The sequence below is a fragment of the Sinocyclocheilus rhinocerous genome, unplaced genomic scaffold (assembly GCF_001515625.1).
Source record: "Sinocyclocheilus rhinocerous isolate Xijiao unplaced genomic scaffold, SAMN03320098_v1.1 scaffold547, whole genome shotgun sequence".
Classification (NCBI taxonomy): domain Eukaryota; kingdom Metazoa; phylum Chordata; class Actinopteri; order Cypriniformes; family Cyprinidae; genus Sinocyclocheilus; species Sinocyclocheilus rhinocerous.
This window is the reverse complement of record NW_015662974.1, coordinates 55,457-67,941: the sequence shown is the minus strand read 5'-3', so window position 1 is coordinate 67,941 and position 12,485 is coordinate 55,457. Positions and strand designations below refer to the sequence as shown.

The 12,485-nt window shown below is 38.8% G+C and overlaps 2 protein-coding genes across 5 annotated transcripts in view; both read left to right on the top strand.

Annotated features, from left to right (window-relative positions):
- The window catches only part of LOC107728664 (probable serine/threonine-protein kinase irlB), a 19,838-nt gene extending 15,231 nt beyond the window's left edge, over positions 1–4,607 (top strand). For all 4 annotated transcript variants that reach the window (XM_016538934.1, XM_016538933.1, XM_016538935.1 and 1 more), the window contains exons 3-7: positions 1,533–1,696; positions 1,866–2,086; positions 2,321–2,450; positions 2,677–2,780; positions 4,185–4,607. In XM_016538934.1, coding sequence (XP_016394420.1) covers positions 1,533–1,696; positions 1,866–2,086; positions 2,321–2,450; positions 2,677–2,780; positions 4,185–4,308 — 743 coding nt within the window. In that variant the 3' untranslated portion in view covers positions 4,309–4,607. The remainder of the gene's footprint in view (positions 1–1,532; positions 1,697–1,865; positions 2,087–2,320; positions 2,451–2,676; positions 2,781–4,184) is intronic.
- Positions 4,608–6,767: 2,160 nt separating this feature from the next.
- On the top strand, positions 6,768–10,933 carry LOC107728663 (uncharacterized). The gene is made up of 7 exons (XM_016538932.1): positions 6,768–6,862; positions 7,554–9,528; positions 9,618–9,781; positions 9,866–10,086; positions 10,265–10,394; positions 10,554–10,654; positions 10,749–10,933. Exons 2-7 carry the CDS (start codon positions 7,578–7,580, stop codon positions 10,885–10,887), a joined length of 2,706 nt encoding a protein of 901 aa, XP_016394418.1. The 5' UTR covers positions 6,768–6,862; positions 7,554–7,577; the 3' UTR covers positions 10,888–10,933.
- Positions 10,934–12,485: the final 1,552 nt, after the last annotated feature.

The window sequence follows — 12,485 nt, the reverse complement described above, 5'->3', positions numbered from 1 at the left end:
CCTATCATGCCCCTATTGCGGGCCAATCGGTGGGCAGAAACAGCGCTGTTATCCGCTTCTTAAGGGGTGCCAGGAGGCTGAATCCGCCTCGTCCTCCTACCGTCCCTTCATGGGATCTGCCCACTGTGCTGAGGGCCCTGACGGGCCCTGCTTTCGAGCCGCTACACTCTGCCAACATTCGGCACTGGCATCAGTAAAGCGAATAGGAGACCTGCAGGTGCTCTCCATTAGCCCTGCTTGCCTGGAATTTGGGCCTAACGACTCTAAAGTCGTCCTGAAACCAAGGCACGGTTACGTACCTAAAGTGCTCTCAACTCCATTCAGAGCACAGGTCATTATGCTCTCCGCGCTTCCTCCTTCTGAAGAGGACAGAGAGCTATCTCTGCTCTGCCCCGTCAGAGCTCTGAGAATCTACATTGAGCGTTCCGCCCCCTATAGGCGGTCGGAACAACTCTTTGTTAGCTTCGGTAACCGCACCAAAGGGCTTCCGGTCACGAAGCAAAGACTCTCTAGATGGATAGTAGACTCCATCTCGCTAGTGTTCTCTTCTTTGGGCCTTCAATGCCCCATTGGAATACGGGCCCACTCGACTAGAGGCATCACCTCGTCTTGGGCATGGTCCAGTGGTGTGTCCATTGTGGATATTTGTGAGGCGGCCGGCTGGGCCTTGCCGTCCACATTCGCAAGGTTTTATAACCTGGAAGTCCAGGCCTTGCAGACCAGGGTCCTTTCCACTTGAAGAGACACGCGCTGCGTAAACAGATCTGGCAGAGAGGCCTTGGCCGTATCACGCTCAAGCTCTCTGGCATTAGTTCACATGTTAGCTCTCGACCCCTGGGTGTCGAAGTTACAGGAGTACTCTGGAACGATTAACCAGGCCGGGTGTGACCTCAAGAAGCTCAGCCCGTCTTAGCCTTGGGTTGTTGTTAACTTCTCTATGGGCATTGGTTGCTTATGGAAGTTTGATACTTTTAGTCATTCCACTACATTAGCACGGCGTGATTGTACTGTGTTCCCAAAGCATCTTAAGCAAGACGCAGTACGAGTGTAGTATCAAAAGGGAACGTACTCGGTTACTAACGTAACCTCGGTTCCCTGAGATATGGGAGTGAGTACTGCGTTGCTTGCCGTGCTATGTAGCTGCACGACTAAGTCGTCGCTTCAGTCGAAGTAACCTGAGAATCCTGTGGCGAACGCCCGCTTATATAGCCAGATGCCCCGCCCATTTTGGCGGACTTTGGCGGGCTTCGTCGCCATAGGCTCATGCAGCTCCACTCGTGCGGCTCCGCTGCCGAGCCATTGGTTCATTTTTAATACACTGCACGAACCAATGGCCGTGCAGTTTCACTACGTGATTGAAAAAAGGCTTTTTCCCCAAACCGTCTTAAGCAAGACACAGTACTCGTTCCCGTATCTCAGGGAACCGAGGTTACGTTAGTAACCGAGTACGTTTCTTAAACTTACAAAGCTATGTTTATTTAATTTATGAAAACTAAGTTTCTAACAGGAAATGGTATTTGACTGTTTCCCAGACATAAAAAGAAAAGCTAGATTGGCTGATTTTGGCATAAGTCGCCGACTAAAACAGGGTGAAACCACTTTACGAACAAGCATTGCTGGAACTAGATGCTGGAAGGCAAAGGAAAACATACAAGAGAAGTTCAAAACTGGGTACAAGAGGAGCTCCGACATTCAGGTGGTCTCTCCTCTCCTTTTGAGTTAACAATATTATAATTATAAATTAGTTAAAAATATTACAAAATATATATATTATGAGATATTTACTTAAATTTGACATAAATATAATACATTTTAATTTTACTAGATGAAAAAGCTAAACTAGTAACACTGTAACGTGTTTTAAGGTTGCTGGGATGTTAGTGTACTACATTCTCTCTGGAGGACAACATCCATTTGGTGAACAACCATTTTGTGAAGTCAACATTCTGCAAGGAAAATACTCACTGGAGCATCTGGATGATGAAGTAGCGAAGGATCTTGTCGAGTGGATGATCAATGAACATCCAAACAACAGACCAACTGTGGAGCAAACCCTCGCACACCCCTTCTTCTGGACTGATGACAGGTATAATGTAGTCTTGACACTGACAGGTGAAATACAGTACAACACTTCATTTACTCCTCAACATATTAATTTTAAGCCTAAAAAGAATCAATGCTTTTAATCACAATTTATTTGTAGCCCTTTTTTTTGCATCACTTTTAATATGGGTGTTATCACAAAGACACTATATGTGACACAATAATGTAGATGATATAGCTGTCAAATGATTGTGTAACATTTCTGAAATTGTCTCAGGAGAGTGCGGTATCTAAAAATATTGGGAAAAGAGAAAGAGGCTGAACACTGCAATACTGCCGATAAGGAGCTGCTTAATGCCATTGCAAAATACACAGAGGGGAAGAGCTTTTCTGAATGGAAAACTAAAGTAAGTCTGCAGAATTTATGAATACATACAAATTAAGATAATTTTCCTACAAATAATTCTGTGGCCGGTGTTTCATCATCAGACAGATATGAGCAAACTAATGTGAAAAAGCCATATAATTAACCATATAATTGACCTTGCTATTGTAGTTTAATTTTAATTTAATACATTGCAGCTTACATATTTAATTTTAGTTTTGTGGAAAATCATTATATTTCATTCTCAGTTCCAACCTGAGCTTGTCCAGAAAATGGAAGAAAAAAGGCATAGAACCTACCCTGAGAACACACTGGGCCTGCTGCGTTTTATGCGCAACCTACATGAGCATTGGTGAGTTACAGGCAGGGTACGAACTACGGGGGAGCTAGGGGGAGCTCGGCTCCCCTTAATAAGACATGGGCTCCCCTGAAAACGTGATTTGTGAAATTTTGGGGGGTCTCAAAAAATATTGACAATGTGTTATTTTGACGTGCAATTTCAGTTTTGTGTAATGTGATCATCGTGGATTATTATGTGTAAAATTGCAAAAATATCATTCATTCATGCATGACGGCGATTTAAACCTAATTCACTTCAATAAAGATAACTATACATGCTATTCTTGTCATGAGCATCAAGGTGTGGGGGCGCTGCGGTGCAAATTCCACTCATGTTTAGTACATGTTAACTCAAAGATTCGTAGAAAAAATATAAACGCTGGACTCTGTGGTCGATTCTGTGTTAAAGTAAGGCATGTTATTCGCAATTATGTGTTGTGGAATGAAACATACACTGCATGAGTGTTTAGCGCTCCGCGATGTTCATCTCGGCTTATTCTGTGTCCGAATAAAACATCAGATCATGCACAGACTATCCTGTCTCTTTGAATTTAAATCTATATTTATTCACACCGGCTCTTGAAAACCTCTATGCCAACACACTTGCCCGAAGAAGTGCGGGGGACGAATTTACGTGATATTAAAAGCGTCCCCCACGTAATCTACGCCCCTGCATACACTTGTAGCTGTTATGTATCTTTGTAAGTCCTCTTTTGAGGCAAGCGCACGAACACCAACGAACATCATGCATCATGTTCTGGAAATAAATCGTGAGACTTTTTGCCGAGATCTCGCGAGAGGTCACGGAAACCTTTCCATTGCAAGTTAAATATTAATATAATAATTAGATATTACATATAATTTGGTGTAAAAACAGTGTTACATAATACATAAGTATTTGTACGTTCAGAGGCTGAAAATACGTCAGTACTGTACGTTTTAGTGCCTGTAAAAACGTAAGTAAATGTACGTTTTATAGAACCACATTTTACGTAAAATACATACGAATTATCATGAGATCACGTTGTCCTGTCCATTTATAGCCCTCTGTTTAAGTCTGTTGTTGTCGGTCATTGTCTTAGCATGTCTTTGGATTACAAAGCTGTCTATTGTGTTTCTTCCCTTGATTACTCCTTGTTGGATTACCTTCTTGTTTAATTAATAAAGTCCTGTGATTAGATCCTTAACTATTTCCATTTCCTGCTCCGCTGTGACACTGTTGAATAATGGAAAGATAATGCTAATCCAAGATAGTAATGTGTTTACAATGCAATGCGGAGTATAAATAAAGTAACAATTGATCAGTTATGATCAACAGCCAATGGGAGAGAAGTGTCATAGAAATGTAAGGGAAGATGAGATTTTAACTAAGACTTTCTTGCATAAAAATTCTATTTGTGTGTCGTTCTCTCCACAGTAAAGAAGGTGCTGTAAATATCAACCTGATGGCTTTATTCCCTGATCTCTTTTGGAGTGTGTACTTGTTTGCCAAAGAGAGAGGATGGAACTCCAGAGAAAGTGTCATTGACGACATGAAGTAGGCGTCATAAATGTAAATCTAACATAAAAATGTAATTTTGCAGTCACCAATAACGACAAGCTTTTATACCATTTTTAGATTTTCATTTACTGAAAGAACTATTGATTTAGTTCTGCAACGAAACAGAAAGTGAAATATGGGGTTTCAGGGATTCTAATTAGTTGCATAAATGTTTGTTTAGGTTTAAACTTTGTTTTCCAATCTTTTAGGACATATTCTCTGTAACTTTTAAGCAACATGTGCGTGTTGCTTCATTGAAAAAAAAATCTGCTGAGGTTAGTTATATAAATATCTAACTAAATTAACTAAACATAATTTTAAGTCATGCATGAACGCTTCATTTTTTTGTTGAAACAAGGCATTATTACTAATTTTAATGCTGAATTTTAAGTCATGATAACTAATTGCAGCAGTCATTTTTTTAGTGTTCAAGAGAGCATCCATACATTTGTGTTGTTTTATTTTTTCTTTTCTTTTATTCATTCATTCGATTATGTTCATTTATCATTTAATTATTCCATTTAATCATTTATAATAATCATTTAAACCATTTATACTCGTTCAATTGATTGATTCATTGAACATTCATTTTATATTATCATTTGGCCATTATTACATTATCATGTTGTTAACGGTTGTCTTTGCAAGAGAAGAGAATGTCTTTTCAAGGGTTTTAATGTTGTGAAGCAGTAAATTGCCATTGTGGTATGATAACAATTGTTGGATTCGTGCTGTTCAGATGACGTTTGAATGAGCATTAAAACAGACACAAGTAAGATTATTAAATAAGCTTTGTTCATTTCACCATCACTTCGTCTCCTGCTTTCTGCTCTTCTGTGGCTTCCTCCGTCGGCCTCTTGGGCTGATAGAAAACAGGGTAGGCTAATACAGGTTTTGGTACTAGACAAAATGTAAAAAACACTGATTTTTGGGTACCAGACAAAACAGATATTTTCCGACAGGTTGTGGAAAAGAGATTGGATGCAATATTCCTGATGTGGAGACTCGATCTAACATCACCATCATCACACCTTTTGAGAACCTTCTGAACAGATTTACTAGGGAGTAAATTTACTTTGTATCAGCCATGTTAAAATTAATATAAAATTAATATAAAGAAGGAAATTGTTTTGTGTTTTTGTGATAAAAAATACTGTTTTAAAAGCATTCATAGCTAAGTGAACAACTAGTCACAAGTGTGATCAGTTGGTGTTTGTAAAATATGTGACAATCTTTAAAGGGATAGTTCACCCAAAAATGAAAATTCTGTCATGAAAGGCACATTAAAGAAAGCGAGCAAAGAATATTTGAAGAGTTTGGTTCCAAAACGCGATAAATGCCTTTTTTTTTTAAATTGAGTTTCCGCCAAAATCAGTATTGTATCTGGTCGGTATTGAAAAGTCCATTTTTAATTTTACGCAAAATGTGATATCCGCCGAGTTATTCTGTCATGTTTTCTCCCCTTTTTTCCAAACCACGACAAACGCCAGTCTCCCTTTTCTGCAGAATGCAATATATCCGCTCAACCAATCTTAGACCACGCGTGGCTTATGCTTTGGGACTATCCAAGCCTTTTGTGAAAGAAAAAGATAATCTGTGCTTCAATACAGGGAAACTTTCTAAAGCACAAACCTTTAAACCATCATATGTCTATTAATACCGAAAGTGACTTGATCTTACTCATTACAAGTTCAACAAAGTGGTAAACTGATTTTGGACAAATATTTTTTTTCTTTTTTTTTTTTCTGTGCAATGAATGTAAAAATATTTTTATTTGAAGTGACTTATTTGATAAGTGTGTTTTGCAAGCTGGGATACAGAGAGAAGAAGAAAAACACAACCCTAAATAATGAACATCATTTAATTTATTAATTCATAATTAGGTTTGATTAGCTTTTTTAGCCATCTGCTTTATCATCTTACATTAACACCTTATTTTAGGATATTATTTAATTAATATTATACTAGCATTGACTGTACTGTCACACGTTCCCTGCTCTGTGTCTGGTTTTGGACTTTTATGTTTAAGTTTTGGTTGGTTGGTTTCCTGTTCTAGTTTTGTAGGCCTTTTGTAGTTCTTTTAGTTTCCCTCGTCAGTCCCTCTTTGTTCACACCTGTGTCTTGTTCACCCTAGTATTTAAGCCACAGTGTCTGCTGTGCTTGTTGTCAGTTGTTGTATGTACATGTGTGTTCAGTGTTCTGATTTTGTTGTTAGCTGCTTGTTCTCTGTGCTTCTCTTCTTAATTTTTTCATTACTACCACTTTGATCCACCATGTTAACCTGTCTGCCTTGCACCTGCATCACATGTATTCTATAGAAAGCTGCCAAACACGTTTCAGTGGTTATTTACACAAACTAAATCAGGATGTGGGGTGGATGACGTGCACAGTGTGTAAGAACAAGGAAGGTATGACACCTACCTTAAAATAAGAATACCATAAGGATACCAAGTAGACTACTATGAAGGTGGATATCAATGAGATACCAGTACCAATAGGACTAACTCTACTGAATAGATTTTTTTTTTTTTTTGCGACATCTAGGAATAAAATAGGTAATTATAAGCATTTATCATTATCATTTTAAGATATTTGAAAGCTGTCATTTTCTAACACTTAATAATAATTATCAGATTCTGTTTTGTTGTTTATCAACTGCAATCACAGATCACTTGGTATTTTAACAACTTTTCATTTAAATAAACTTATAACAAAGGTCACACAAACCCATTATATTAAATGTTACATTTACATTTGTCATTGTTCAATGTAAAACAACTCTAGATAATGTTACTCTTTCTATCTTTATAAGTATGCTGTTAGCGACGGCATGTGGCTTGCAGCAGACATCTTTGGATAAACATGAAAAATACCTTACTTTTTAAAAAGCTTTTTTTTCTTCTCTTTCTCTGCTAACTTTGTGATACCGAAAGTATCTGTTCTTCAAGATCGGTCTGCCCATCCCTAAGTTTCATTTCCATGAAAACAAAAAGCATGCAAAAACTTGTCTTTCATATTGTATGACTTTGTATTCAGTGTTGTATTCACTGAAACTAATGCACATGACATGATGATATATTCTCATTTAAACACAAATAACTATGACGAAAATAGAAAAGAAAAGCCAATTACCCAGATTGTCAGTCTCTAAAAGCTCAATTGATCACCTAGATAAAGCACAGAATTTACATTACCAGTGTAAAGAAAGTAGAAAAGTAATTTAAAGTATTTAACATATCTCAACAGATTTTAACGAGTATTTGAAGATCTATGGCATCCCAGATCCAAGTACCAGTTGCAGTTCCTGTTCCAGCAGTACCTAGAAAAACAGACCCCCTAATACAATGCATCATAGAGAACAAATTAAAGAGACTTCGCAAATTAATAAGAGGCAGAGATATTAATGGACTGTACCCTTCTGAGCTTTGGAATGATGATGTTACACCATTAACTGCAGCAGTTTTATGCAGAAATGAAGAAATCTGCTCTTATCTACTTAAAGAGTCAGCTGATCCAAACAAATCCTCAACAAATGGACTAAGTCCTCTACATTATGCTGCTTTAACTGGAGTTCCACTGATTATTGTGACAGAAATACTTAAAGCAAAAGCTGACCCAAATGGACATGGATTACATGTCTTAACTCCACTGCAGTATGCTGCCTTTATTGACCGTGAAGACATTGTGAAAGCACTTATAGAGGCTGGAGCCTCAGCTTCTAGTAACTGTGGGACTGATCCAGAGATAGATATAAAAATGGAGGACATGATCAGTCAACTATCCTTACAGAGTGAACATTTTCAAAATGTCGAGCTATTTTTCTCTTTATCTTGTGCAATACATAATAGAGAGCAGGCAGAAGTTTTCAAAATCTTTAAGGAACATTTCTTTGAAGAGGATCCTTTCATTCATACAGTTGTGTTTGAGGTGTATTTTGGTGTCATTGGTCCAAGTGAAGAGCAGTATCGTCAGAGCGCCATCAAGTGGTTAAAAGATAAAAGGAAGGCAGATATATACATTGAGGGAGTCATCAAACGCTTCCCAAAAATCCCCCAGGAACACTGGCCACTTGCACTAAACTGCTTATATGCTGCTTTATGCATCAGCAAAAGAATCTCTCCTCAGATATTCAGTGATCTTGTGCCAATACTTACAAACAGTCTTCAGCACTTTGGAAATTCACAAGGAGAAAAAATCAATCATCTGATACTAAAGATACTCAATGTCATGATGCAGAAGACGTCTGAGCAGAAACTGAGACTGAATCATTCTGTCTATGAGAAGTTATGCAAAAGTCTGTTGCCTCTCACACGTCCTGATTATTCAAGTCTGATTGGAATGTGGACATATAGTTTTTTCGCCTACATAAATGACATCGCTCCCGAACTTGTTGCATTGTGTGGATTGTCTCCTGTCCCAGAGGTGATACTTAATACCGCAGAGATAGAGAATGAAGCTATGAACAAAAAGCTACAAAAACTGAACATATCACTCAAACATCCTTCAGGAGCAGTGGACACTTTATATGAGAAGACTGCAGCTCCTTCAAACAGCAGGAAAAAGAAGAAGAAGAAGAAAATCCAGCAAGAGGTGGGATCACAAGAAAATGAACCGCAAGATAAAGGGGGATCGTATCCAGATGCTGTAGTGACATCCATTGAGGAATCAAATTCAAGTGTGCAGCCGTTCACACAACCTGCTGAGAGCCCAAATATCTCAAGAAGGTGGCTTCAGACTAGCTGTCGTTGGAGGTCTAAGCTCGAGAAGCTAGCTAACATTGATCCTAGCAGGACATACAGACTGGGAAACCTTACTCTTGTACTCAGTGATGAATTTCAGATCGCTAAAGGAAGTGATGGAACTCAAGTTTTCCTTGGTTTGAGGGATGACGGCACTGAGGTGGCTGTGAAACGAATGAACAGGTTTAATTACCAAGTTCTCAGAAATGAGGAGGAATTTCTACGACTTCCAGAACTCGATAGTCCCTCCATCGTGCGATATGTGGACTTTGCTGAGGATACGCATTTTGGGTACCTTGTTCTTCATCTTTGTGAGTACACACTGGAGGAATATATTCAAGATCATTTACCAGATGAAAGTGCTGAGAGATCTTTGGTTCTGAAGAAGCTGGTGAAGGAAGTTCTCTGCAGCTTACAGGTTTTACACGACCAGAAAACCAAAGTGCTCCATCGAGACATCAAACCCCAGAATGTCCTGATTGGTAGGAGTTGCAACATATGTCTAATTAAAATATCATAACCCATTTTTTCACCATTGAAATAACTTGAATTGACTTTCCATTTGTTACAGACATACATGGAAAAGCCAGATTGGCTGATTTTGGCATAAGTCGCCGACTAAAACAGAGTGAAACCACTTTACGAACAAGCATTGCTGGAACTAGAAGCTGGAAGGCAAAGGAGACCATAGATGAGGAGGTCAACACTGGGTACAAGAGGAGCTCCGACATTCAGGTGGGTTTTCAATATTTATCAGTTAGCTAAAAGTTTCCTCAGTGAACATTCAGAACTAATGGTAACACTACAATCTGTTTGAAGGTTGCTGGGATGTTAGTCTACTACATTCTCTCTAGAGGACAACATCCATTTGGTAAAGGTGCTGCTTGTGAGTACAACATTTTACGAGGAAGATACTCACTGGAGCATCTGGATGATGAAGTAGGGAAGGATCTCGTCGAGTGGATGATTCATGAAAATCCAAACAACAGACCAACTGTGGAGCAAACCCTCGCACACCCCTTCTTCTGGACTGATGAATGGTAAAACACTCCACTGATTTGGCAATGACATTCATAATATCTAAACAAGCCAGAGAGTTTCAGCACTGCTTATGGTACTTGCAAATTTAGATTTTATGTTAAATGAAGGGGAAATCACATTGTATCTAGATCATCGCTTTTATCAGCTGATTAAATACTGGTTTTGAAATCCTGTCAGGAGAGTGGAGTACTTGAAAAAACTGGGGAACCAGAAAGAGGTTGAGAACTGTCGTAATGTTGATGAGGAGCTCCTTCAAGCTGTTGAAAAATACACAGAGGGGAAAAGCTTTTCTGAATGGAAAACTAAAGTGAGTATGACTTCAATGCAGAAATATCCAACTGTACTTATGTAAATATGTAAACAAATCAGATCATTTAAAATAATTTTAATGTAGTTCCTGTCCTGCTATAATCTTGGTTTGAAAAGTAATTTTATTTATATATATAGTGTTTTTTTTTTTTGTCAGTTGTTGTCTGAGATTGTCCAGAAACTGGATGGTAAGAAGAAAGCCTATCCTGAGAATACGCTGGGTCTGCTCCGTTTTATACGCAACCTACACGAGCATTAGTGAGGGACATGTTATACCATAGTATTTATACCAGAATAATTCAGTATTATTGTGTGTCAGACCATATTTTTGGTGTTTTTTTTCTCTACATAGTCCAGTGGAGGCAGAGAGGATCAACCTGATGGCTTCATTCCCTGATCTGTTTGGGAGTGTGTTCAGGTTTGCGAAGGAGAGAGGATGGAACTCCAGACCGAGTCTGAAAAAGTTATTTAGCTCAGCTCCACAAATCTGACTGTTGTCAATTCTGGTTTCAATATGTACAGTGCCTTGCGAAAGTATTTTTTTTTTCGTTTTGTTATGTTGCTGCCTTATGTTAAACTGCTTTAAATTACTTTTTTTTTAATCCCACATCAATCTACATTCCATACATGATAATGGCAAAGCAAAAAACAGGTTTTTAACATCTTTGCAAATTTATTAAAAATAAAAAACTTAAATGATTCCATTTCATAAGTATTCTTACTTTTCTCTGGGACAGTTGAAATTTAGCTCAGGAGCGTTCATATTGCTTGTATATGTCACACTTCAAGTAAAGTTAAGCTGTGGCAAATTCAATTGAATCGGTATGATTTGGAAAGGCACACACATTTTAATAAAAGCTTGTTTTGTTTACTGTGTTGAGACGTGCTGAAGTTGCCTTTGGTCTCGTACTCTATCGCATACCTTGTCAGTGTCATGCGCTTGCTCAGCCCTTTGTTGTGATAAACAGTAAAGTGTGTTCAAGCGCTAGCAAACGACAGTGTAAAGAAGTACTCTTTGAGAGAAGCAGTCAATCAGCGGAAGTTAAAAGCAGACCGTAAGTGTATTTATTTCTTGTCTCATTAGTGTTTAGCGCAGTTGTCGTTGCTAGGAAACGCTTTTTGTTTACTGTGTTGAGACGTGCTGAAGTTGCATTTGGTCTCGTACTGTATTGCATACCTTGTTAGTGTCGTGCACTTGCTCAGCCCTTTGTTGTAATTAACAGTAAAGTGTGTTCAGCTAAATTCAATTTCCGTTTTGTCAAACGGGTATAAAAAAGGTTAGTATACCGCGGCAGCCCTCGTGTGAACACCTCCTCGTGAAGACCGAAGAGTGTAAAGACACTCTACCGTATTGACTCTACCGTGCGGCTCCACCGAGCAGGGACACCGGCAAGGGACATACTGTAAGTATCACTTTTGATTCATCCTCTTTTCTACACCTTGCTTCACTTCGGTTTCAGTTTTTATGACCAACTCCGTTACTATGTGTTTCCATATCCCTACTATTACTACCACTCGCAAACCACGCATCACACACTATAGGCAGTGCAATCCTAACAACCTGCGCACTTTGCCTATGTCTGCTAAAACTAGGGTGACCATACGTGCCATTTTCCCAGGATGCGTCCTGGCCAGGATTTGTTTTGGCTTTGGTTTCCTGTTTTCATGCTTGCTGAAGGTAATGATCGAAAAGTAGTTTGACCAATAACATGCAAGCATTGTACATAATGGCCCAATCATGGCGTGTGAGAAGGAGGGATCTACGGTCAAAGCGATGCAATTACGCGTACATATTAGGTGTGTTCGACTTAAAAGCAGTGCGGCTCAGACCGATCAGTGTTTGACATCAAAGTAACTCGAGAGCGTTTCGAAAGCATAACCGTCTGTATGGTACTTTGATGTCATACACCGATCGGTCTGCACATGCAAACAAAGCCAAAACCTAGATATTTTAGGCAATATAGAAATCCTGGCCAGGACGCGTCCTGGGAAAATGGCACGTATGGTCACCCTAAGCTATGACATGACCCGACCAAGTCCATGGTTGACACCCTCTCATTAGCATGTTGTGCAGAGGAAAAATAAATGT

Coding starts and splice junctions, on each gene's coding strand:
- LOC107728663 (XM_016538932.1), top strand. CDS start 7,578: ATGGCATCCCAGATCCAAGTACCAGTTGCAGTTCCTGTTCCAGCAGTA. Junction 9,529..9,617: donor ACCCCAGAATGTCCTGATTG/GTAGGAGTTGCA, acceptor CATTTGTTACAG/ACATACATGGAAAAGCCAGA. Junction 10,655..10,748: donor CGCAACCTACACGAGCATTA/GTGAGGGACATG, acceptor TTCTCTACATAG/TCCAGTGGAGGCAGAGAGGA.